The sequence below is a fragment of the Aulonocara sp. 'chitande type north' Nkhata Bay genome, linkage group LG12 (genome assembly GCF_057382095.1).
Source record: "Aulonocara sp. 'chitande type north' Nkhata Bay isolate Kocher_YH1m ecotype deep benthic linkage group LG12, A_spYH_male_GT1.1, whole genome shotgun sequence".
Lineage (NCBI taxonomy): Eukaryota > Metazoa > Chordata > Actinopteri > Cichliformes > Cichlidae > Aulonocara > Aulonocara sp. 'chitande type north' Nkhata Bay.
Window position 1 is genome coordinate 34619265 of NC_141355.1, and position 24962 is coordinate 34644226.

Consider the following 24962-nt stretch of genomic DNA (forward strand, 5'->3'; position numbering starts at 1 on the left):
GAGTTGTTGCTAGAAAACTAATTGTTGGTTTTAGAAATTACTTACATTAAAACAATTAATTGCAGGGTTTTTTTCTGTTTAAAAAATACTGTCATAAATTCAACTGATCAACAGCCATCAGCAATTGCCAGAGAATTGACAACAGAAGTTAACAGTTTTGGATAACCACTATCTTGATGTGATCTCTTCACAAAGAATTAGAATAAAAAGGTCGGGTGATAACAAGGTGGAATGTAAAAGGTGAAAAAAAAAATAAGACTTTGACTTCCCAGAAAGCAGAACATAAAATCCAGACAGAACCTCTTCAGGTTGTAACACAGAAAGAACAAGTTCAACATTAACTTTATTTTATTGTGGCTGTAACCTTCATTTTCTCTTCAACAGCCTGATCAGCATCTCTTTAATGTGTTGCCGTACAGATGAGTTTCTGCTCTGTGCAAAGCTTCACTGAGTTTGCCATATCTGAGCTGGGCCTTATTCATATTTGAAACAAGTAGTAACAGTAAATGTTTCCAATCAATAAACCACATTTAACCCTTTTGTAATCTGAATATAATTTCAGAAGGGAAGCCACCCTTCAGTTTTAGCTCAGTAGCAGACTCTCTGTCTCACATACAGAAATAAATAGTAAGTCTATGAGACGAGACAAAGAAGTGTCATCATGGAGGGAAGTAGACGTTTGCCTAAGAGTCTGAGGTTTAACTCAGCTAAAACCCTCTTCATTTTGTACAGTCACTGCATTATCATCTCTTCTCGCATACTCTGTTAGTTGGTGACTGATACCTTTAAAGAGAAATTTGGTCATAAAAAAAACAACAACAAATCAGTGAACTCAGTTTGAGTTTCCTGTGACCTTTTCTGACTCAGTCCTGTCATTTTGTTCTGTTTCCCAGAATCGCCACAGGAGCGACAATCGAGTTAACAACCGAAAAGTCCAAGTCCTTATTGATAGAAAGTAAGTTTGTGTGTGTTTGTGTGGGTGGGTGGGTGCTATGAATCATATCCTCATGCACGGATTCAAAGTATTTGATGTTTCAGCTCTGAAGGTGGAATGTCACTTATGTGCCTGTGAGATCCCAAATAGAGCATAGCTCACATATTTGAAATAGTAGACGTAAGAGCAACAACAAAACAAGTGCTGCCCACCATCCTGCAGCTGCTTCCTGTGGCTATATTGGAGCGCAAAAAGGAAAATACAGGTTCAAAAATATCCACTGCGCTTGGCTATTATCAGAACAATTAAACATTATACATCAAGTGAGGTTCTAATTGTTTTAAGGTCTCAAAATTGCCGTATGGGATGTTATCACAAGGCCTGTATACCATGATGTGATGATGTTATAATCAAATAAGAGATAAAGCCCCCATTTGTATTTTTACTTAGGAAAGGTGTGGTGGATAAAAATATTTTAACTTATATGTCTTCATTTCCTCCTTGAATCGCTACCTTATCGTGGTGGAGGGGTTTGTGTGTCCCAGGGATCCCAGGGGCTATGTTGTCTGGGGGCTTTTGCCCCCTGGTAGGGTCTCCCATGGCAAACTGGTCCTGGGTGAGGGACCAGACAAAGAGCGATTCAGAAGACCCCCATGAAAAGAATATCGAGGGAACAGTTTACCCTGCCCGGGATAGGGTTACCGGGGCCCCGCCCTGGAGCCAGGCCCGGGGAGGGTGCCCGAGGGCGAGCGTCTGGTGGCCGGGCCTTAGTCCATGGGGCCCGGCCGGGCACAGCCCGAAGAGGAGACATGGGCCCATCCTCCCGCAGGCCCACCACCCGCAGGAGGCGCCATAGGGGTCGGGTGCATTGTGAGCCGGGTGGCGGCCAGGAGCGGAGGCCCTGGCGGACCGACCCCCGGCTGCCAAGACTGGCAATAGGGACATGGAATGTCACCTCTCTGGTGGGGAAGGAGCCTGAGTTGGTGCGTGAGGTTGAGAGGTACCAGCTAGATATAGTTGGGCTCACCTCTACGCATTGTCTGGGCTCTGGAACCAGTCTCCTGGAGAGGGGCTGGACTCTGTCTCAGTCTGGAGTTGCCCCTGGTGAGAGGCGGCGGGCTGGGGTGGGTATTCTTATATCCCCTCGGCTTGCTGCCGGTACGTTGGGGTTTTTCCCGGTGGACGAGAGGGTTTGTTCCCTGCGCCTTAGGGTCGGGGAACGGGTCCTGACTGTCATCTGCGCTTATGCGCCGAGTGGCAGTTCGGAGTACCCTGCCTTCTTAGAGTCCCTGGGGGGGGTGCTGGAAGGTGCTCCACCTGGAGACTCTGTTGTCCTGCTGGGAGACTTCAATGCTCACGTGGGTAACGACAGCGAGACCTGGAGGGGCGTGATTGGGAGGAACGGCCTCCCTGATCTGAACCCGAGCGGTGCTTTGTTATTGGACTTCTGTGCTAATCACAGTTTGGCCATAACGAACACCCTGTTCGAACATAAGAGTGTCCATAAGTGCACGTGGCACCAGGATGCTCTAGGCCGTAGGTCGATGATCGATTTTGTAATCGTATCACCAGACCTGCGACCATATGTTTTGGACACTCGGGTAAAGAGAGGGGCTGAGCTGTCAACTGATCACCACCTGGTGGTGAGTTGGATCAGGTGGCGGGGGAGGACGCTGGACAGACCTGGTGCACCTAAACGCGTAGTGAGGGTGTGCTGGGAACGTCTAGCAGAGGCCCCAGTCCGCGAGATCTTCAACGCACACCTCCGGCAGAGCTTCAACAGCATTCCGAGGGAGACTGGGGACATTGAGTCCGAATGGACCATGTTCAGCGTCTCCATTGCCGAAGCTGCTGCATTGAGCTGCGGCCGCAAGGTGGTTGGTGCCTGCCGTGGTGGTAATCCCCGAACCAAATGGTGGACACCAGAGGTGAAGGGAGCCACCAGGCTGAAGAAGGAGGCCTATCGGGCTTGGTTAGCCTGTGGGACTCCGGAGGCAGCCGACAGGTATCGACAGGCCAAGCGGAATGCGGCTCGGGCAGTGGCTGAAGCAAAAACTCGGGTGTGGGAGGAGTTCGGAGAGGCCATGGAAAAAGACTTTCGGACTGCCTCGAAGAGATTCTGGCAAACCGTCAGGCGTCTCAGGAGGGGAAAGCGGTGCTCTACCTGCACTGTGTATAGTGCTGGCGGAGCGCTGTTGACGTCGACTGAGAAAATTGTCGGGCGGTGGAAGGAATACTTCGAGGACCTCCTTAATCCCACTGACACGTCTTCCGGGGAGGAAGCAGAGTCTGGGGATGAGGGGTGTGACCCACCAATTTCCGGGGGCGAGGTCACTGAGGCAGTTAAACAACTCCTTGGTGGCAGAGCCCCTGGTGTCGATGAGGTCCGCCCCGAGTTCCTGAAGGCTCTGGACGTTGTAGGGCTGTCTTGGTTGACACGTCTCTGCAATGTTGCGTGGAGATCAGGGGCAGTACCTGTGGACTGGCAGACCGGGGTGGTGGTCCCCATCTTCAAGAAGGGGGACCGGAGGGTGTGTTCCAACTACAGGGGGATCACACTCCTCAGCCTCCCCGGGAAAGTCTATGCCAGGGTGCTGGAGAGGAGGGTTCGTCCGCTAGTCGAACCTCGGATACAGGAGGAACAATGCGGTTTTCGTCCTGGTCGCGGAACACTGGACCAGCTCTTTGTCCTCTCGAGGATACTTGAGGGTGCATGGGAGTTTGCCCAACCAGTCTACATGTGTTTTGTGGACCTGGAGAAGGCATTCGACCGTGTCCCTCGGGGCGTCCTGTGGGAGGTGTTGCGCGAGTATGGGGTGTCTGGCCCATTGCTACGGGCCATTCAATCCCTATACAACCGTTGCAAGAGCTTGGTTCGCATTGCCGGCAATAAGTCGGACTCGTTCCCGGTGGGTGATGGGCTCCGCCAGGGCTGCCCTTTGTCTCCGGTTCTGTTCATAATTTTTATGGACAGGATTTCTAGGCGCAGCCAAGTGGCGGAGGGCTTTCGCTTTGGTGGCCTCAGAATCTCATCTCTGATTTTTGCGGATGATGTGGTTCTGTTGGCTTCATCGGGTGAGGGCCTCCAGCTCGCACTGGAGCGGTTCGCAGCCGAGTGTAACGCAGCGGGAATGAGGATCAGCACCTCCAAATCTGAGGCCATGGTTCTCAGCCGGAAAAGGGTGGAGTGCCCACTCCGGGTCGGGGATGAGTTCCTGCCCCAAGTGGAGGAGTTCAAGTATCTCGGGGTCTTGTTCGCGAGTGATGGGAGAAGGGAGCTGGAGATCGACAGACGGATTGGGGCTGCGGCTGCAGTAATGCGGACGCTGCACCGGTCAGTCGTGGTGAAGAGGGAGCTGAGTGTAAAAGCGAAGCTCTCAATTTACCGGTCGATCTACGTCCCTACCCTCACCTATGGCCACGAGCTGTGGGTAGTGACCGAAAGAACGAGATCGCGGATACAAGCGGCGGAAATGAGCTTCCTCCGAAGGGTGGCTGGCCTCTCCCTTAGAGATAGGGTGAGAAGTTCGGCCATCCGGGAGGGGCTTAGAGTAGAGCAGCTGCTGCTCCACATCGAAAGGAGCCAGCTGAGGTGGTTCGGGCATCTGGCAAGGATGCCCCCTGGGCGCCTCCTGGGCAAGGTGTTCCAGGCATGTCCCACCGGGAGGAGGCCCCGGGGCAGACCCAGGACACGCTGGAGAGATTATATCTCTCGGCTGGCCTGGGAACGCCTTGGTATTCCCCCGGACAAGCTGGAGGAGGTGGCTGGGGAGAGGGAGGTCTGGACCTCTTTGCTTAGGCTGCTACCCCCGCGACCCGACCTCGGATAAGCGGATGAAGATGGATGGATGGATGGATGTCTTCATTTCCTCCTGGCTGCCTTGCTCACTGTTTAGTCCACAAGCAGCTGCAGGAAAAAGTTTACTTCCTGCTGACACAAGGCCGCCTTCTGTTAAATACGCAAAATAAAGATCACTTCATTTTTAGGACTGGAGTAAATAGTTTATTTCACTAAAGCATATGTCCCGTTCATTATTCTGTGTTTAGTCACTGGGGAAGCAGCTGTGCTACTGAGATTCAGAAACAAACTCATACCACAGTACCTGTATTTATTGTGTTTTACATTCTGTTCTGTTTTTCCATTTAGATTTACTCTCCTATATTTTGTGTACTTTTTTTCTGTTTAATTAGAAATTATCAGTAAATTACTGAGTGATTTTTTTCTTGTCATATTTTATTGTAATTTCCTAAGCTCCATTTTCTTATAAGTTGTGTTTAATATTTGCTCCTGTACTTCAGTTTTTTGCAACTTTGAGGAAAAATGAAGTATATCCTATCAGAAAAAGGAAAATGCTGAATACTATTAAAAAGAACTGATTACAGGGTTGTAATAATCATTTTATTAATACAATAAATAGTAATAATGGTTTAAAAAATTCAATAGTGCCATTAGTATCCAAGAAACCTTTTCAATACATAAATCCCAGCAACAGTAGCCTCAAGGTGCTTTTTATTGTAAGGTAAAGACCTACAGTAATACAGAAAACACAGAAAACCCTGATAACAAAAATATTGTACTGTTTATATAATGATAACAAAAAAATACATGAAAATTATTTACAATCTTTGAAAAACTGATGTGAAAATTATTCCTTTACGTTGTTTTGACATGTTAAAGATTACTGCAAATATTAAGAAAACTTACAAACTAGAAAGAGATCATCCTAAAAATATGTCAGCTGTGGGAATCTGAAACACCAATATGAGCAGAAACATGTAATGGGAAACTTGGCAAAGCATCCAGTTCCAGCCAACTATTAAAAACTCTGGCTATTATTGGCAGATAAATACACAGAGAGATAATACAGGACACTGGCAGGAACATCCAGCAAAAGGAAAATGACTAATATTAGGATGACCTTGGTGTTCAGTGGTTATTTGTGAGCCCTCAGAGCATTTGTTTCCTGACCATCTTCAAAGAAAAGGGAAAGTGATACTGTGCACACACACTTACCAACCTCTCCCTGTTCTCAGGCTACGGAGTGAGAAATGGATGAATGTGCAAGTGGGAGACATCATCAAACTAGAAAACAACCAGTTTGTTACAGTAAGTAGAGCATCAGAGGGTGGAAGTACTTCTTATTTGTTCGTTTTTCTCTTCCCCAACACATAGAATATAAACTGTACTTCATTGTGTTACAGTTTATTGTTGACTTCCTCTGGATGTTTTATTTTGTTCTTGTGGGTTGACTCGGTGAACTTTTAGCATGTCTGTTCAAAGGAACAGACTCATAACCAAATTAGGTTTAGGGGAAGTTTTTCATATTGTAATTTTGACGTTTTCTAAAAGACAAAAGAACAATCAGAGATGTCAGTAAACCTAACGTAAGTTTTTAGTTGAGTAATAAAATCCTGTCATTGATCACATACATTTTTACCATTTATAAATGCTTTGTGATTTCAGGCAGACCTCTTGTTGCTCTCCAGCAGTGAACCACTCAACCTTGTGTACATTGAGACTGCAGAACTCGATGGGTTCGTCTATTTTTCCTCCTTTTTCACATCTAACCACATCCTTCTGTTTTCACTTCCGCTTTATGCAGCCGTCTTCTTTCTTCCTCTTTTTAACTTTCTCGGCTTCTCTTCCTCAGAGAAACTAACCTGAAGGTGAGACAGGCCCTCCCAGTGACGGGAGACCTGGGGGATGATATTGAAAAACTGGCAGATTTTAACGGTGAGACTGTAAACACACACACACACACACACACACACACACACACACACACACACACACACACACACACACACACACACACACACACACAATTTTTTCAGTGTAATGCACTTTGATGTTAAATGTAAATGTGCTATATAAATAAAAATGACTTACCCTGTTAAGGTTATTCCTCACAGTATACATAGAAGGTTTTATTTATATAATAAATAAATGGCAACCTACCCAACGCAATACTCAACGTAAGACATAATAAATAAGTTAAACTTCATTCACAGTTTCTGTAAAGAAATCTGGAAATGTTGTTTATTGTTTATGGCCTCCTTGTAGTTTTACATGTTTTGACTACACAAAATACATGTTTATGAATGTAGTCAATGCCACTCTTTCCATTAATGCTTATTAACGCTGGTAATTTTCTAAACCAGTTATGCCCAAAACAATAGACAGAGAAAAAATTAAATAAAGCCGAGGCATGTAACGGTTACTATTACAGTTATAGTTATTCTACACTGTTTCTTTATTCTCATCAAGGTTTTATCTTGAACTCGTCTTATATAGTAAAAAAGCGCTAAAATTAAGCAAGTGCCAGAAATAAAGCAACGATCAGCAGATGAAAGTGAATAAGTGAAAACGCAAAGAAAGAAAAAGTTCATGTTAGGCTCACGTATTTTCTAACCCATGTTTTTTTTTTTTTAACCTTCATTTAACTTTAATTCATCTGAAGACAATTTGTGAACGTTATGGAGGTATTTTGATTTTTCAAATTGGTAGATGTCATACTCTTTCTAAATCTAAACCTGGCCGTGTCTTTCCTTTCCTCAAGGTGAGGTCCGCTGTGAACCCCCCAACAACCGCCTCGACCGCTTCACAGGAGTGCTGAGCTTCGCAGGTCAGAAATATTCACTTGACAATGAGAAAATCCTGCTGCGAGGCTGCACCCTGAGGAACACTGAGTGGTGCTTTGGACTGGTGCTATTTGGAGGTCAGACACACATTAATAGGGAACTACTGTAGTGGGAATTATGAAACTTGTGACTTCAGATCATTCTGTTTCTCTTTTGCAGGTCCAGAAACAAAGCTGATGCAAAACTGTGGGAAGAGCACGTTCAAGAGGACCAGTATAGACCGTCTAATGAATATCTTAGTCCTCTTTGTGAGTGCATTTGTTTTATCACATCTCAGGGTCATCAATAATTTATTGTTTTTTAATGAGATTTGTGAAGAAATGAGCTGACTGCTGCTGAGGTACTGAAGTTTAAGTTTACAGTTAAATCAGTTCATTACACTATTTCCCTTCTGCTAATGCACCACAATTTTTTTTTTATTGGACATTCTCCTCACCAACACTAACGATTTATTTAAAATCAAAAGATCTGATGCAGTAGAGCAGCGCGAACAGGAGAAAGCAAGAAAATTGTGATGTATCCGAGACTGTAAAGGGGATGCATGCATAGTTTGCTAAAGCTTCAAGGTGCAATGGAGTAGCTACTACCACAGCAAAGGAAGACAAAGCCATTAATTTAGTTGGATAAATCAGTACCACTCATTCTTAAAAATGTAAAACTTTTAAACCAAACTTTAAACTACAGTCTGCCCTTTTTTTAACCGCATAATTAAATTACATTAAGTACTACAATTTGCCTTGTGGAATCAATAAAGCATCCATAAATGTATTTATTTCTGTACATGGTTGTATGAAATGTTCCCTTTATTTGTGCAAAATATGCATGAAATAACTTTAACCTCTTAAACAAGATCACCCCATTTTTTTTATTTTGAAGTCGGTCAGTTTAAATTGGTAATCTTTCCCACAAACACTGATGCTCCACATGCTTAATTAGTCAAATGCTTCTTTAAACAACAGAACAGTTTTCATCTGTGCTGAGGTAGTTCGATAATTATAAACTTATTAAATGGAAACAAATGAGCTTTTCTTTAAAAAATTTATAATGGTATTTCAAAGTAACTCCAAACTTTTGATTAAAATAAAAAATTATCATGTTTTTGGTAGTTTATCATTACCGGCAATGAGAGATGGTTATACATCTATATACAAGCTTGTATGCGCAACGTCACATGATGAGGTCGAGGAAGATCCCGTAGTGGTTTCCCCCTGAACCCGTGGTGATGGTACTGACCCACATCTTTTTTTCACACCATGGCTCATGTGACAACTCACATGATCAATAGTGGGTCAACGACCCTCAGGACGACCTCCACTAGGGGTCATAGAGTACCTGGGACTCTGCACCATTTGTTTTTAGATCTGAAACTCCTCTCAGATGACATCATCACAAACTCACACGTCTTTTTATTTCAAGCTTAAGCAGATCATGGTTGTCTCTGTTTTGGATCTACGACATTTGTGTTTCTGAGTTGTAGCTGAAGTTTATACACCAACACAGGTTTTTTTTTGTATTCCTAAATGACAAAATAAAGCCTCTTTCTACTCTTTCTGCAGATTTTTGGTTTCCTAGCCTTCATGTGCTCTGTCCTGGCGATAGGAAACTACATCTGGGAAAGAAATGAGGGCTCACAGTTTACTGTCTTCCTGCCAAGGCTGGAGGATGATCCTGCTTTCTCATCCTTCCTCACATTCTGGTCCTACGTCATCATCCTCAACACTGTGGTGCCCATCTCTCTCTATGTGAGGTAATAAGTGTGAAATGATGCTTTTATTACCTTGTGTTACTTTTTTACAATGAATTTAACAAAATGAATGCAAAAAAACGCATATATGACTACACGTGCCTCTTTTCAATATCTGCTTGAAGTGTGGAGATCATTCGTCTGGGGAACAGCTTCTACATCGACTGGGACAGGAAAATGTACTATGCCCGCAATGACACCCCTGCTGAGGCTCGTACCACCACTCTGAACGAAGAGCTCGGCCAAATCAAATACGTCTTCAGTGACAAAACTGGAACACTCACCCAGAATATCATGATCTTCAACAAGTGCACTATTAATGGCAAATGCTATGGTAAGAGTTTTAGTCATGAAGCTGAAACAAGAAGACTTTCTACTGAGACTTTCTAAAAATGCATTTTTGGATTCCTTATTCGGAGAAGTTGGATGGTTTTTCACGCACACAAAGGTTTACGTCAGCTGATGCTTTGTTCAATACATTCTCTTCATGTATAATAAAGTTTGATTAAAAATGTTATTCTGCTCTGCAGGAGATGTTTATGACTACACAGGGCAAAGACTAGAAATGAATGAGGTGAGTTTACATATGCAGATTTAAAAATTAAATAAATAAAAAATAGTTTACTGGTCCATATGACTGACTGACAGATGGCGTCTCCAATGCAGTGGTAAAGTTTGGTTTCCCTGAAATAGAATTTTTGGATAGGTTTAAGGAAGGTAGTTAAGAGAAACATTGGACAGAATTCCTGGTCCCTGGTATGTTGAACAGTTTTCCTTTTAGACTGCTGCTCCTTTACTTTCTGTGATTTCTATATTTAGACAGTTAAACAACTTTAGTTCTTTACCAGGTTTACAGTGATTTCACAGGATTATATTATTAAATTAGTTAAAGTTTCTGACACATTTTAGTGTTCTTATAACAGACTCAGTGTGCACTCCTCTCACCTCTCCTCATCAGCCTAAGCAGGTCCAGTTACATTTCTTTCCCTCTCTGCTTTATCCTTCTTTCTTTCTTACTTCTTTTTTTCTTGTTGTACATTTACTCCTGCAGTATACAGACACAGTAGACTTCTCCTTCAATCCGTTAGCCGACTCTCGGTTCGTCTTCCACGACCATTCTCTGGTGGAGGCGGTGAAGCTGGAGAACACGGAGGTCCACGCCTTCTTCAGGCTGCTGGCTCTCTGCCACACTGTCATGGCCGAGGAGAAGAAAGAAGGTGAGGACGGTACAGATGTTTCAGTGAGCAGTTAAAAGGCAGTATGTGTGTTTTCCAGTCCTTTTTTTATTCAGCAGTTTATTGTAGAGGTCCTCCAATGAAAGAAGCTCTGGCTTGAAACTGATCAACGTGAAAGCATTTTTTGCTGCAGCTAGAATTATGAACTTTAATAAATAATCATATTTGCCCTGCTAAATATAAACTTTTTGTTCTCCAGGAGAGCTTTTCTACCAGGCCCAGTCGCCAGATGAGGGGGCTCTGGTGACCGCAGCCAGAAACTTTGGATTTGTCTTCCGCTCACGAACACCAGACAGTATTTCCATCGTGGAAATGGGAAAGCAATGCAACTATGAACTCCTGGCCATCCTGGATTTCAACAATGTCCGCAAGAGGATGTCAGTCATAGGTATATACATACTATATATGTATCTATATATCTGTATATGCTTTCCTATTTAGCTCTCATACAGACTGCTCTTTTTTCCACTGCAATTTGAAACATTGTTTGTTTTCATGTATGTACATTTTTGTATGCAGTGAGGAGTCCAGAGGGCAAGCTGTCTCTTTACTGCAAAGGTGCCGACACAATCATCTACGAAAGGCTGCACCAGTCCTGCAGCAAGCTGATGGATGTCACGACAGAGCATCTTAATGTTAGTATTATTTCTGTGTGTGTGTTCAAAGAGAGATATTTGACTCTGCTAGGCTATGTCAACTGCATTTGTACGTAGTTCATCCCTACATGCATTTGGATTTGGGATGAACTTGCTTCCCCGGAGCAACAAATTATTGAATTTATATACAAGTATCTCTGATAATCATGATGAAAAACCTTAATTTGTATAATACTTTGCACTGTCCAAAATGTCTGAGCGAGTGCAAAGATAACCAGGTTCAATCTCCACTAATGACCCAAATTTGAGGCCGTACTGACAGAATAAAGAGACATAACATAATAGATGTTTTTAAGTTCATTTTAAAGCAGCAGTTCAAACTAGTGGATTGTTAAGTGGAGTTGAGTACACATTAATTCTTGAGCAATATAAGGCTGTAAAGGTAACAGGCACAACCTCTCACATAATACTTTAAGTAAAGTGCTGTAAGTATAGCACTATTTTTAAACAAACGTGTCGGTACGTTCTTTGTCTTACTGACAGGAAAGGAAATAAAAGATTTAAATTCATGCTTTATGGAAGGAGTTTGTTTGTGTGGGTTTGATATAAGATAAATTGCAGTTCTCATAGTCATCATAAATGGGGATAGATATCCACCACAGCTTCATTTGACTTTATTTGCCTTGTTTTAAATATTTGTGTTTGGACAACAGCAGAGCTGTAGCGCAGGTACGTCAGAAAAAGCTGCCATGTTCAAAGTGCCTTTCTTTATTCCTCCTCCTCCTACGTCTGTTCTTTTAGGGAAGTTTTGGGAAAGTTCTGATTAATTTCTCGCTGTCATTTTTGCTCCTCTAATCTTGAACTGAGCAAGAGTTTGACTTTTGTTTATATGTGCAAATGCCTTGAGCTTGTGTGTGCGTTTGTGTATTAGTGTGTGTGTGTACCTTCTAGTATCCAGCGTTCATCCATATAAGTATACGCATGTGGAATTTCTGCAGGAATTTGCAGGGGATGGGCTGCGGACTCTTGCTCTTGCTTACAAGGATCTGGATGAGGAGTACTTTAACCAGTGGATACAGCGCCACCATGAGGCCAACACTGCACTGGAGGATAGAGAGGGCAAACTGGACCAGTTGTATGAGGAGATAGAGAAGGATCTCCTGGTAAGACGATAAAGGCAGCTCATACTGTAAAAACATAACTGTGTGGTAAAATGAACAGCATTCTGATTATGTGTGTGTTCTGTGTGTGTTCAGCTGCTTGGAGCAACAGCCATAGAGGACAAGTTGCAAGATGGAGTACCTCAGACTATCGAGCAGCTGTCTAAGGCTGACATCAAAATCTGGGTTTTGACCGGTGACAAGCAAGGTACATAACTTTGAATAAGATGAAAGTTAATGCGTATGGGGAACAGACTCCAGTCCACACACGGTGATGTTGATTGTCTGTGTTGCAGAAACCGCAGAGAACATTGGTTACTCATGCAACTTGCTACGGGAAGAGATGAATGATGTCTTCATCATCTCGGGCAACTCACTTGAGGATGTCCAGCAGGAACTGAGGTCAGAGGAAATCTTAGACTAAACATGTTTTACTATCTCATTATGACAGGTTTTCATATACTGTTGATTTTTTTTCTAGAAATGCCCGAACCTCCATGAAGCCAGATGCAGCTGAGAATTCAGAGTTTTTACCCGAAATGGATAAAGGTGTGAAAGTGGTCACAGATGAGGTGGTGAATGGGGAGTACGGCCTGGTCATCAATGGACATAGTTTGGTACATACATACATACAATTTCAGTTTATGTGCATGCTGTCACTCTCAAACTTTAAAAGATGTGCTTACTTTGTAACTGGCGAGTTGCTGCCGTATGCAAATGCTGTCCTCAGTTTCTTACTTAGAGCCTAATTTTTTATTGAGTATGAAAGATGTGTTTATTTGATGAAACAAGCTCTTCTGGAAGTCCAATAAAATAAAAGTACTGTAGCTACAGTGGGGAACTTTTTTTTTTCTATCCATGAAACTTTATTTTGAAAGACATTATGATTTAAAATCATCAAACAGCGATGCAAAAAAAGCCCGACCTTTTTCTTGTGCTCATGTTCCAGTCTTTGTTAACAGTCATGGCTCTGTCAGTCACACATTTTTTATTGCCTGTCTTCTTCTAAGCTCACCTTTTTCTTACCCCCTCTGTCCCTCAGGCATACGCTTTGGAGCACAGCCTGGAGCTGGAGTTCCTAAGGACGGCATGCATGTGCAAAGCAGTGATCTGCTGCAGGGTGACTCCTCTGCAGAAGGCTCAGGTGGTCGAGCTGGTCAAGAAGTACAAGAAGGCAGTCACACTGGCAATTGGGGATGGAGCCAATGATGTCAGCATGATCAAAGGTAGCAGAAGAAACTCAAACTGCTTCATATGAACCTCCTGTTTGTTCTCCAATGCTTTCCCAAGTTTATATATATATATATATATATATATATATAAATTGATCTACATAGTCTTGGAAAGTTGTAAAATTTGGGATAAATATTTACATATTTATATTTACATATTTATATTTACATATATATATATATATATATATATATATATATATATATATATATATATATATATATTAGTCTTTCTTCATTCTCATTTTTTTCCCCACACAGCGGCTCATATAGGTGTGGGCATCTCAGGCCAGGAGGGCATGCAGGCTGTGCTGTCCAGCGATTACTCCTTTGCCCAGTTCCGTTTCCTGCAGCGCCTCCTGCTGGTGCACGGCCGTTGGTCCTACCTGCGCATGTGCAAGTTCTTGCGCTACTTCTTCTACAAAAACTTCACCTTCACCTTCGTCCATTTCTGGTTTGCCTTCTTCTGTGGTTTCTCTGCGCAGGTGAGAGACGAGTAGTTACAAAATTATGATCGAGCCATTGCAGAAATGCCTTTAACCTGCATTTTCCTTGTAGTCAAGTTAGACTAAACATAATATGACATTCAATCTGTAAATAATTATATATAAACACTCACTTCATTGTGTGTCATGAAAAGGCAGAACAAACCAGTTAGAGAAGTCATAGTGAGATCTGAATTTTAGTATGTAAATGAGAATGGAAGGGGTAGAAAAACCCCCAAACTGTACTAAAACTCTGAACAGCAGACATATTATTAACGATTTGTCTTTATACAGTAATTTTAAAAAATGAGACATGAAGCAGAATAACACCAGTTACACCAGAGCCTAGGTACGGTCAGTGTAAATAAGAAAAATACCAAATTATTTTGAAAGGAAAATAAGAGATACAAAAAATAACATCAGTTTACAAATTTCAAATATGATGCTGCACATTTTGAATGATAATGTGAAGTCTGTTAATGTACTTCATTTCAATTGAGTCCAAAATTGAAGAAGTTGGTTAAAGGTCCACTTCTGTTTTTGCTTTTCAGACTGTGTATGATGAGTGGTTTATAACGCTCTACAATCTGATGTACACAGCACTACCTGTACTGGGAATGAGTCTATTTGATCAGGTAATGGGATCATCTGTATGCATGAAAATATCATGGCCATAAATCTGAGCTCAAATTAATTCCTTCCCGCCAAAAAAAAAAGAAAGAAAAAGAAAACCCCCGAAAACAAACCCAAACCAACTAAAAAAGGATCTAATGTCTTTGTCTCCCCCTGCTGGTTAGGATGTGAATGATGTGTGGAGTTTCCAGCATCCTCAGCTCTATGTTCCAGGTCAACTCAACCTGTACTTCAGCAAGAAGTCCTTCTTCAAATGCGCCCTCCACAGCTGCTACAGCTCCTTGGTGCTCTTTTTTATCCCCTATGCTGCTATGTATGACACAGTGAGGGATGATGGGAAGGACATCGCTGACTACCAGTCCTTCGCCCTCCTCACTCAGACATGTCTGCTGTTTGCCGTCAGCATCCAGGTATCCAGAAACCTTTCTTTTGCATAATTTTTCAAATGTTTATTTGTTTATTATAAAACGTATATAACTATAGAACCTGCTGGCTGTCTTTGCCCATAGCTGGGGTTTGAGATGTCCTACTGGACGGCAGTTAACACGTTCTTCGTGTTGGGAAGCCTGGCGATGTACTTTGCTGTCACATTCACCATGTACAGTAACGGCATGTTCACCATATTGCCATCAGCCTTCCCTTTCATAGGTGAGTGACAAACTTGCCATCTCTGACAGCTTTGAGTATCCAATCCATAAATGTAACAATGTGTTTTTTTTGACTGCATGTCTGCTCCGGCTGCTCACTCTTTTATATGAGGCTAAAGTTAATCTCAAGTAATTCAAATAAGACTAACAGTGTTTGAATTGTGTTTGGTATCTTTGCAGAACGTCTGCTTTATGAGGTCACGTGGTAGTGGCTTTCAACATGTTTGTTTTTCTCACTAAATTGATCTACATAGTCTTGGAAAGTTGTAAAATTTGGGATAAATACTTCTTTTTTTCCCCGCTTATTCTCTATATACAAAATCAACATTCAATTTTTCTTAAATTGAAACAGTTCTGTTTTAATACTTTAAAATGTTGAAACATTACTTTTTTTTACATAAAATCTCCTTCTTGATTTAAAGGCCTTTCTTTTTAGGCTACCACAATGTGCAACAATATTTGACAGTCTGAGTGTCTTTAGACTGGGAAAAGCTGAGACACCGTTTAAAGTAACACACAATCCTCTAACGCTGGGCATGCACTGTGCCATTTCTGGCCCATTTTGAGCCGATTTTTCAGTCGTGCGACCGTTTTGGTGATTGGCCCGAGTTTCGCCTTCATCATGTGTCGTGCATCGTGTAGTATACGTGGGGTAACGAGAAGTGATTAACACCTCACGACCAGCTCCCGATCATCAGTCGTTTGGTCGTAAGAAAATCCAACCTGTTTGAAATCCTGTCTGCCGCCGTGAGGGTGTCACCGCAGCCTCTCACACTGCGCACACGCAAACACAGAAATGAAAGTGAAAAGACGGCGCAGCACGGCAGTGCGGCGTGTGATCTGGACACAAGCGATGAAAGCACAACTTGTAGAACTTTGGCAAGCTCATCTGAGCTATTTCGATGTGGCCTCACAAAATTATCACGACCGCAACAACCATGAAAATAGTTGGATGGACAATGCTGCTCAATCACAGCTGCCCGATTAATGTTTTTCATTAGCAATTTAGCAGAGTTGATGGTGGTGGTGTGCGTGTCTGTGTGAGTGAAAGACAGAGAGCAAGAGGCAGATTTTGTGTTATAACCTTCATTTTATGGACGCACAGTGTGAGCACTCAGGTCGCATCAGAGCATCGGGCTGTATAGTGGGAGACCCTGCATCGTGACCTACGAACTTCTAACCCCTGCGAGTCAATCGTACAGTTTGAGCTGAATAACGCGACTGAAAAAAATCGCACAGTGCATGCCCAGCTTAAGAGCTTTCACTGCTTCACCCTGGTGTTTTACAGTAGATACCTCTATATATAAGGCTGGAGCCCACCAAAACAACTCCCTGATAACGACTGTGTGATGACTATTCTTCCCGTCCCATGAAGGCCACCTGGGTTGGCTGGCAGACTGTTTACTTAGCCTGATAGTGCGAAGGACACTGTCTCCGCTGAACTCTGGACACACACACACACACACTTACACTGACAAGCACTCACTCATCCCCCTCCCTTTCCAACGCCTTCGATGCTTGTGCCCTACCGGGGAAGATAGCAGTCAACTGGACCAGCGCAGATGCTGCAGGACCGGATGCGCTGTCTACGCCGGCTCTCTCTTACCCTTTACCCGCCCCTGTTGCTTGTCTCGTGTTTCTATGGTGTATTGATAGTCATGTGCTTTTGTGCTGAGGTGTTTTTTCTGTTATCAAACTGTTCTCCCACCAGGAGCTCAGTCTGAGTGGAGTTTTTTTTTCTCCTCCTCTTACCTCATGTAGTGTATTTTCGTTGTTTTTTCCTATCAGCCTACCTTTCTGACATGTCTCCCCAATGTGATGTTTGTGTAAAGTTGGTCAGAAGGTTCCTTTGTGAGTGCGCATGCGCCATTAGCGTGCTGCCTGCTGTAACCCCTAATTTCCCTCGGGATGAATAAAGTATTCTGATTCTGATTCTGATTCTGATACTGAGGTGTCAGTATTTAAGGAGGTCTGAAATGACAAGGCAATGGAGCCTTTTTGGGTCACAATGATCTGTGGCGACCTGGCTTGTTGTCTAGGAAAAATAATTTTAAGACTATTTAAAATGATTTTAATAACAAGATATTTATAAGAGATAATTAAAAAACCTCTTTGGGGGGAAAGGATAAATTTGAGAACAGAGATACTGCACTCTAACACATCACCTGTAATACAATCTCTTAAAATGAGTATTTCGATGTGAGGACAGCCTGGTCTTACTAAATGTTCACGTGTGTCTAAACATTTAAAATGATATTTACCCCAAGTTATTTTCTTTTTGTTTTGATTATTTTGCCTCAACATGAACATTTGTAACCTTTAGTAAAGTGGAGCTATTACACCTATTACCTTTTTTTATTTGTGGACTCCACGAATACTAATTATCCTTTCTAATGACTCATCTGTTGTTAGGAGAATAATCCAATATTCTTCATGTTTTCATTGCTCTGAGGGTTAACAGGTTAATTTGATATCCATAAAATAGAACAGAATTCATATATAGGGATAAAAGTCTGGGCCAGGAGTACTGTAAATAAAAACTCTTCACACCTGTAATAATACAAACCTTATGTATGTGTGTGTTTATTCAGGAACAGCACGAAACTCCCTGAACCAGCCCAACGTTTGGCTGACGATCTTCCTCACTTCCATCCTGTGTGTCCTTCCCGTCATTACCAACCGTTTCCTGATGATTCAGCTCTGCCCCACCATCAATGATAAGGTAGCAGAGGAGATGCAGCTCTACCTGCTGTGCTTGACTATCATGGGAAACTCACACCTCCATTTTTTTAGGTGTTAGACTTTTTAAGAATCTGCCGGGAAGCTGGTTTAGGGCAGTGAGACGCTTCCTCCTCTCAGTGTGACTTTCGGTTTCTGAGGAAATCATCTTCAGTGTCCTTTTTAAACTATTGCTAATAAACAAGTGTCAAAAAACAGGGAAAAGGTCATTTTACAGTAACGTTTTACTCACAACAAAGTAATCTAGAAACATGGCATAGAAAACTACTCGAAACTAATTCATCGTACTTCAACAGCTAACTTGCCAAAAACAAGTACAGGTTAAAAAGCAGAGCTTATTGAGAATCAAGGGTCAGTGAGTTGAATTGCAGTTTGAGGGTGCAACCTGAATTCTGTGTACCTGAGATACAAGATAGACAAACAAGACGTGATTCATCCTTTAACTAGTTTATTTGGATAGATGTGTTTACTCCTGAGATTCAAACCCACGGCTCTCTGAGGAGTTTCTCAAAGGATTTGTCTTTTTAAAGGTTTTCTCACATATACAATATGTTTAAGATGGACTCATTAACCTTCTGGCTTCTTATTTAACGAAATGTTTCCTTAAAACACCCACTCCTGCATTATAACTGTCTCATTTCCTCCCCAAATGTTAGGTTATGTTCAAAGTGAGGCAGGCGAAAGCAACACCTGCTCCACCAACTCGACGTGCCCGCATCCGTCGCACCAGCTCCCGCCGTTCGGGCTACGCCTTCTCGCACGCACAGGGCTATGGGGACCTGGTGACATCGGGTCGGTTCCTGCGGCGTCCTGCCCTGACACGATCTTCTGGTTTCACCCACGCAGGCCGCACCACTACTAGCTTCAGTCCAATGGGACGATCGGCCGGTTACAGCCCAACGGGACGTCCTCAGAATAACAAGGTCCCAGACGTGGAGGTGACTTCCCTGCAGATGTATAGGACAATCACAGATTCTGCTCCCTGATGGACAGCACATTTAGGACTCTGTGGAGAAATTTGGGAGCAAATAATTAACTACTGACTGGAGAGCTACATGATGTTGGCAGCCAGAAGTGTTCAAAGGTCCTATTTGTTGCAATGAAGAGCTTGCTTGGGCTTTCCAGAGAAGTTCATGTCAAAGATTTTTCATACCTACACAGAAGACGAGGTTTGAAGAGTACATGACTTTAGCTCCTTACATTTTTCTCTGAAATGGTGTCATCAAAGGGAACTACAGCAACAAATGTAGCCACTTATGATGGGTATATGAATCGTCTTCTTAAGATGCCAGCGGATGAGAGGGTGATTAATGAAAGCTTTCTGTCAATATAGATAACAACCGGGTGCTTTGTCTTCAAATAGGAAAGGAAACAATATGTCATCATGTTTACAGGCTACCCAGTCCACCTGGGAGTCCAGCTGGAAAGCAGTGTTTGCAGAGGAAATAACGAGCAAAGCCATGTTGCACAAGATATTGACTTTTTAAAATCTTTTTAAAGCATTTTATTTTCTTAATTTGAAAGCTGTACAAGCGGTCAGCACTTTGGCTGTGTCACAGTGGCAGTGGGGAATAACCAAACGTATCATAAACTGCTTCTTCTAATACAATACCATATTAAGGGCCCAGGGGTGGAGCGGGGTGTAATACTCAGAGAAGAAAACTCATAAATTTATAAGAGAAATGTCGAGGAATCGCATCACTTAAATTTAAGGTTTGGTAAAACCAAAAAGTCACAGAAAGTAGATTTTGGTATGTTGATAGAGTCAGTTGAGACTTATTTAAACACTGTTATTGATCCAAAAATGAATTAAAACATTTCAATGGAGAGAAATGTCGTTGGCGTTGTAGCAACATTTGTACAAAATTTAAATTTGACGGTCTCTGCCCCATAATGAGTTTATTTATTTTATTAAAGTTGAGCGCCCTGAATACCCAGAGGTGGGTAGAGTAGCCAAACATTGTACTCAAGTAATAGTAGCACTACCTCAACATAGTTTTACTCAAGTAAAAGTAAAAAGTAGCCGTCCAAGAAATTACTCAAGTAAGAGTAAAAAAGTATTTAGTGAAAATGGCTACTTGAGTACTGAGTAACTGATAATAACATCTGATTTAATGTTTAAAAATGAGCCAATCAGACAGACAAAAATCTGAAGTTTAATACTGAAAAGCAAAATAAAAATACTACATATATTATTGTTTATTATTCATTAAATTAAGTTACTCACACTGAGTAGAGTAGCAAGAATTTCTTCCTCAAGTAAGAGTAACAAGACTTCATAATATTATTACTCGAGTAAAAGTAAAAAGTACAGTGTAGAAAAACTCCTTGAAAGCATTTTTTTCCTCCAAAACGTTACTCAAGTAAATGTAACTGAGTAAATGTAATTAGTTACTACCCACCACTGTTAATACCCCGTAATACACCAAAATAAAAAGCAATAATAATGTTTATATGGCCATAATATTCCAGGTTTACACTTTGTGGTTTGTTTGTTTTTATTTGTGTTTATTGTTTTCTTGTGTGCTGAAAGCATTTCACCAAACTTGCCAAATTTGGGAAAACTTGGCAAAAAATATCTTTTTTTTTTATTTACATCCAAACTGTTTAGATATTTAAATAATAAAATAAATCCTGGAGTATAATGAGGTATACTCTTTGCTTCAAGTAAGTTATTGCTTACCTAAAACAAATTATTAGTAAAGGTCAATTTCTTATGAAGCCCCACAGCCCACTGCCCGTTTTTGATTTCTGCCACATTTGATTGATATTAAACACCTGTTCAATGATCCCAGTCTGCTGCTTTTAAGGATAAATTGCAAAATAAATGTGAGGAACTCACGAGATAATTGAAGAGATATGTGAAAAGTACATACAAATATTTTGGACATTGTATCAGTATTCATCAGCGTGTAAACAGAATTAACGAGAAGATATGACTCCTTGGTTGAATGACTCCAAACATTCCCAGCTTGGTGACAAATGTGGGAATGGTGTTCAAGGCTTTTACGTCAATATCTTATAAATCAAAATCAACCCAAACTTTATCTCATTATAAGAGAGTGGACCAAAAATAACTTTTGCAGTTATACATTAACAAACCCTTTCATGTTTATGTGGCTGTGCTGTAGTCATCAAATGGTGCAACATGTGGAGCATAGTGGTAATGTAAATAAGTTAAAGGGCATATCCTACTTGAACAGCACGGGGATACCAACCCAAAGGTTTCCGGTCTACCGGCTTATTATTTTTTACCAAAAATTAAAGGACAGATTGTTCTTTATGTTTCCACAAAGTGGTCTTCAATTTTCTGCAGTGCAACTTTATATTCCTTCCTTTTGATTTACGTTTTGGTTACAGCAGCTGATGCATCCAGATGTTGTCTGGAGCTTGTTTCTAACAGACTGAATTGAGTTCCGGCATCCCGGTGTGTCTGAAACACACCTTCTGTGGCAGATTGTGCCTCCTCACTAATGTCCGATTTTCCTCTGCCATTAAACTAGCAAAACCAAAAGGGGAACCTGTTCCTCATCGAACAAGAAAGTGGACTCTGATGGCTGTATAGAACCTAATCCAAGTAAGACATGCTGTAGAAACTTGATAACATCTACCTGTGTTTGGGAGGTTTATCACAATGTACACACACTACAGAGTTGATTAAGAAATCCTTTAATCCGTTCAGGGACACATTTGGCTTCACATTTGTCTTCATGCCACTGAGCACCTGTTTTGTTTTTTGTCTTTTTCGTGCATTAAAACCGAACAGGGTTTAAAAACACTGCTCAGATCATTCCTATGGACTGTGCTGTATAAATAATAATATTTATACCTCATTGTATTTATCAGATCGCGTGCTTGGTAATCACTTTCATTTGAATTTCATGTATTTGCTTTAAGTTGTAATGTATGTCTGCATTTGTCTTTATCACCATCTCTTTCTTCAAGTGTTGTATCAGCCTGCTAAAAATTGGAGCAAAAGAAAACGCACATGCTGCCTTATTATTCAGATAAAATGATATTTTCTTACTTTTCTTATTTTATGCAACTAAGAATGTTTGATCAAAGATAAAGCTGTTAAAAAAACAAATCAAAGCTGATTGCAGATGTTTTAAGTTCAAAAAGGAAAAATGTTATTTTATACAGTGATTTTCAATTATTTGTTATATTAACGATCACTGAAAGCTTAAACAGTGGTCCAAAACTGGTTTGGTATTTGTAAATTAATGATGTTTAATGTCCGATTTCCCCTTTTTGTTCCTTGTCCGGTTGTGAATGTTGACTCTGTAAAATTTAACCCCCAACGATACTTTTTAAAGGCTTCATACATTGTGACTTTAGAATAAACTACAAAGTCACACAGAAATTAATGCTGGAAGTGAGTGTGGTGAAACTGGTTTATATCACAGTTATTATTTACATTATTTACAGTACAGGCATTCTTTATAGAAACAGTTCAGAGTTAGTATAAACGGAAAAAACATTTTCTGTTGTTTTGGAAAATGATACTGCAATTGACCTTTAGCCAAAAGTCAAAATCAACAGAGCAAGTTGAGCTTTGAGTCAGATGTTTCTAATTTCATTACATTAGATCCAACTTCCCATTTTTTCTGACATCTAGTAAATAAATAAAATGCAAATCCTCCAGAGCTCTTTGATGCTTGTGCACGTGTCACAAGCATGGCTTTTATTTTGGACGGCATCTTTAATTAGGAAGAGGGAAGAATCTTGTTAAAATAAACAGTTAAACATAATTTAACAGAGTTTTGTCTGTTTTATTGATCCATAATAAATTAATTAAGGGTAGTCGCAGTCCAAAACACCTTTTCCAAGTGGTATATTAAAAAAAAAAAAATGGTAGCCATACATATAAATTCCAGCATTTATGAGTTTGTTTTTATTATTACTGCATCTGCTGCCTTGAGTGTAACATAAGGGATTTTTGACAATTGTTTCTCAGACATGACAAAAATCAACTTAGCACTGCTCTTTCTGATATCTCCTTCATGTTGTTTTGTACCTTAAAACGTTTTTACTGCAATAAAAAGATTTGAAAGATCAACATACTTCATCGTTACACTCTTTACTTGTTTTTGTTATTAATACGTTGCACTACTTTCTCAGTAAGTTAATAGTAAGTAATAAAAATGCTGCAAAGTGACACTATAGCTGGAGTTTTCTTCCACTGCAGTTATACTTGCACATAATTGGAACATAAGAAAAAGCAGAAGATGTTTTTCGTCTTTCAGTCTACAACAACCGTTTTATCGTAACCGCCTCAAATGTTCCTTAACCTGCTGATTTTTTAACCTGTTCTGATGTCATGACATTTTTGTGAACCTTGATCTCTGCCTACTTTCTGGTTTTGCTTGCTGTTTTCCATTTGTTTTAATAAATTACCACAGAGAGCTCCTGCCAACATACACTGTCTGAGACGTTATAATAAAAAACCCAAAACAAAGGTAGTTAACTAAAGCTGCAGAGCATCATTCAAAGGGACAGTCCCCTCTCTAAATCAAAATAATGGTTCCCATCATTGTCATTCAGTGTCACTCAGTTCCATAACATTCAGCAGCACTATAGATTTTATACATTGAATCTGAAAAGTGGCCCTCACATCTTTTCTCTAAAAGTTTTAAAGTAGAATAGATGAGTTGTGATAGTGGGCGATACTACATGAATCCTTCTCCTTATGTCAGTCACCAAACACACTATGTACCTTATCATTAATACTATGTAATCAACCCTTTTCACATTTGCAAACCTCAATTCAATTGGGTAAATATCACAATGTTACATTGAAAAGCAACATAATTAGTTGGATATTTTAGCGTCTAAGAATAATTCATAGCGAATGATCAGATTTCAATCTAATCCACCTGTTTTAGGGTGGAGCTTTTAGTTGTCAAACCAGAGGAAAAACTTAAAGAACCATTTGTGGCAAAGCAGATAAGACGAGAGATGAGATCACATAGAGGCAGTCCACTAAATTATCAAGCACTTAAAGTAACATTATTCAGTACAGACACTGGAAAATCACCCTGCCACTCCACAGACCTGCACACGAAGCAAACTGGTAACAGAGTTGTTTCATATTAAAGTTTTTGAATTGATGCAAACCCTCCCTTTACTGCACAGACTAAGCACAGAGCATCATGTGCCACAGTTTCACACATGGAGAACAGATTTGTAGTCCGTGGCATCAATGTAGTGGCAGCCATCCTGTTTATAGTTAATCCTGTTAAATGCTGCCATCCATATCAGTATGCTCTGTTTGCAGTGTCCATTGGCATTCTTTTAAGTGTGCTACTGCAAAGCACGCAAAGCATCCATGAAACGCATGAAAAACTACATTGTGAAAACTAGTTCTTGTTTTTCCAGCTAGCTTCAGTATTTCCTCCCTCATTCTTCCTCACCTGGTACAACCTCTCTCCTCTCCCTCTCTTCATCCTCCTCACTCAGCTACAAACTAGAAAATAACAAAAATATAATCTTATGATTATAAGAGCAAGTGGGGGATCCACAGTTGACAACAGGACAAAAGACTGCTAAGTTATGTGAAATCATCAGAATTGAATGTGGGTGAAATAGAAGCTACAGCTTTATAATAATTGGAGAATTTGACTACATGTCGACTCTTACCCGCTTCTTTTTGCTCTGTCTTTCTTTGCTCTCTCCTCTCCTCCCTCTGTCTTTGTGCTGTCACCCAAAAGTTAAATATTACAGTGAATAAAGATGATGACATTTACGAAGGTGGGTAGTAAAACTCGCTTTAATGAATACCTGGAAACGATGGAGGAAATGAAATACACTGATTTCCAAGTGATGGGTTTGAGCGTAAGCTGAAACTTGGTGTGAAACCAGGAGGAAAATTTCTCCTCTCCGTTGATCCTTTAATCAGCATCACTGTGTTCAGGT

The 24962-nt window shown here is 41.0% G+C and overlaps 1 protein-coding gene and 1 long non-coding RNA gene across 3 annotated transcripts in view; one reads left to right on the plus strand and one right to left on the minus strand.

Moving 5' to 3' along the window:
- LOC147317914 (phospholipid-transporting ATPase ID-like) overlaps positions 1-23110 on the plus strand; it is a 52237-nt gene extending 29127 nt beyond the window's left edge. For both annotated transcript variants that reach the window (XM_086315333.1, XM_086315334.1), the window contains 23 exons: positions 894-955; positions 5969-6041; positions 6399-6469; positions 6586-6668; positions 7495-7653; positions 7736-7824; positions 9133-9323; positions 9446-9654; positions 9851-9894; positions 10372-10537; positions 10755-10943; positions 11075-11190; positions 12150-12314; positions 12408-12519; positions 12608-12713; positions 12793-12928; positions 13354-13537; positions 13805-14028; positions 14580-14663; positions 14826-15071; positions 15171-15309; positions 17900-18030; positions 18704-23110. In XM_086315333.1, coding sequence (XP_086171459.1) covers positions 894-955; positions 5969-6041; positions 6399-6469; positions 6586-6668; positions 7495-7653; positions 7736-7824; positions 9133-9323; positions 9446-9654; positions 9851-9894; positions 10372-10537; positions 10755-10943; positions 11075-11190; positions 12150-12314; positions 12408-12519; positions 12608-12713; positions 12793-12928; positions 13354-13537; positions 13805-14028; positions 14580-14663; positions 14826-15071; positions 15171-15309; positions 17900-18030; positions 18704-19033 — 3309 coding nt within the window. In that variant the 3' untranslated portion in view covers positions 19034-23110. The remainder of the gene's footprint in view (positions 1-893; positions 956-5968; positions 6042-6398; positions 6470-6585; positions 6669-7494; positions 7654-7735; positions 7825-9132; positions 9324-9445; positions 9655-9850; positions 9895-10371; positions 10538-10754; positions 10944-11074; positions 11191-12149; positions 12315-12407; positions 12520-12607; positions 12714-12792; positions 12929-13353; positions 13538-13804; positions 14029-14579; positions 14664-14825; positions 15072-15170; positions 15310-17899; positions 18031-18703) is intronic.
- On the minus strand, positions 18209-24936 carry LOC147317915 (uncharacterized). The gene is made up of 3 exons (XR_015131890.1): positions 24828-24936; positions 24687-24743; positions 18209-19053 (listed from the first exon to the last, which is right to left on the minus strand). It is a non-coding gene; the product is annotated as an uncharacterized LOC147317915 (long non-coding RNA).
- Between the last annotated feature and the right edge of the window lie 26 nt (positions 24937-24962).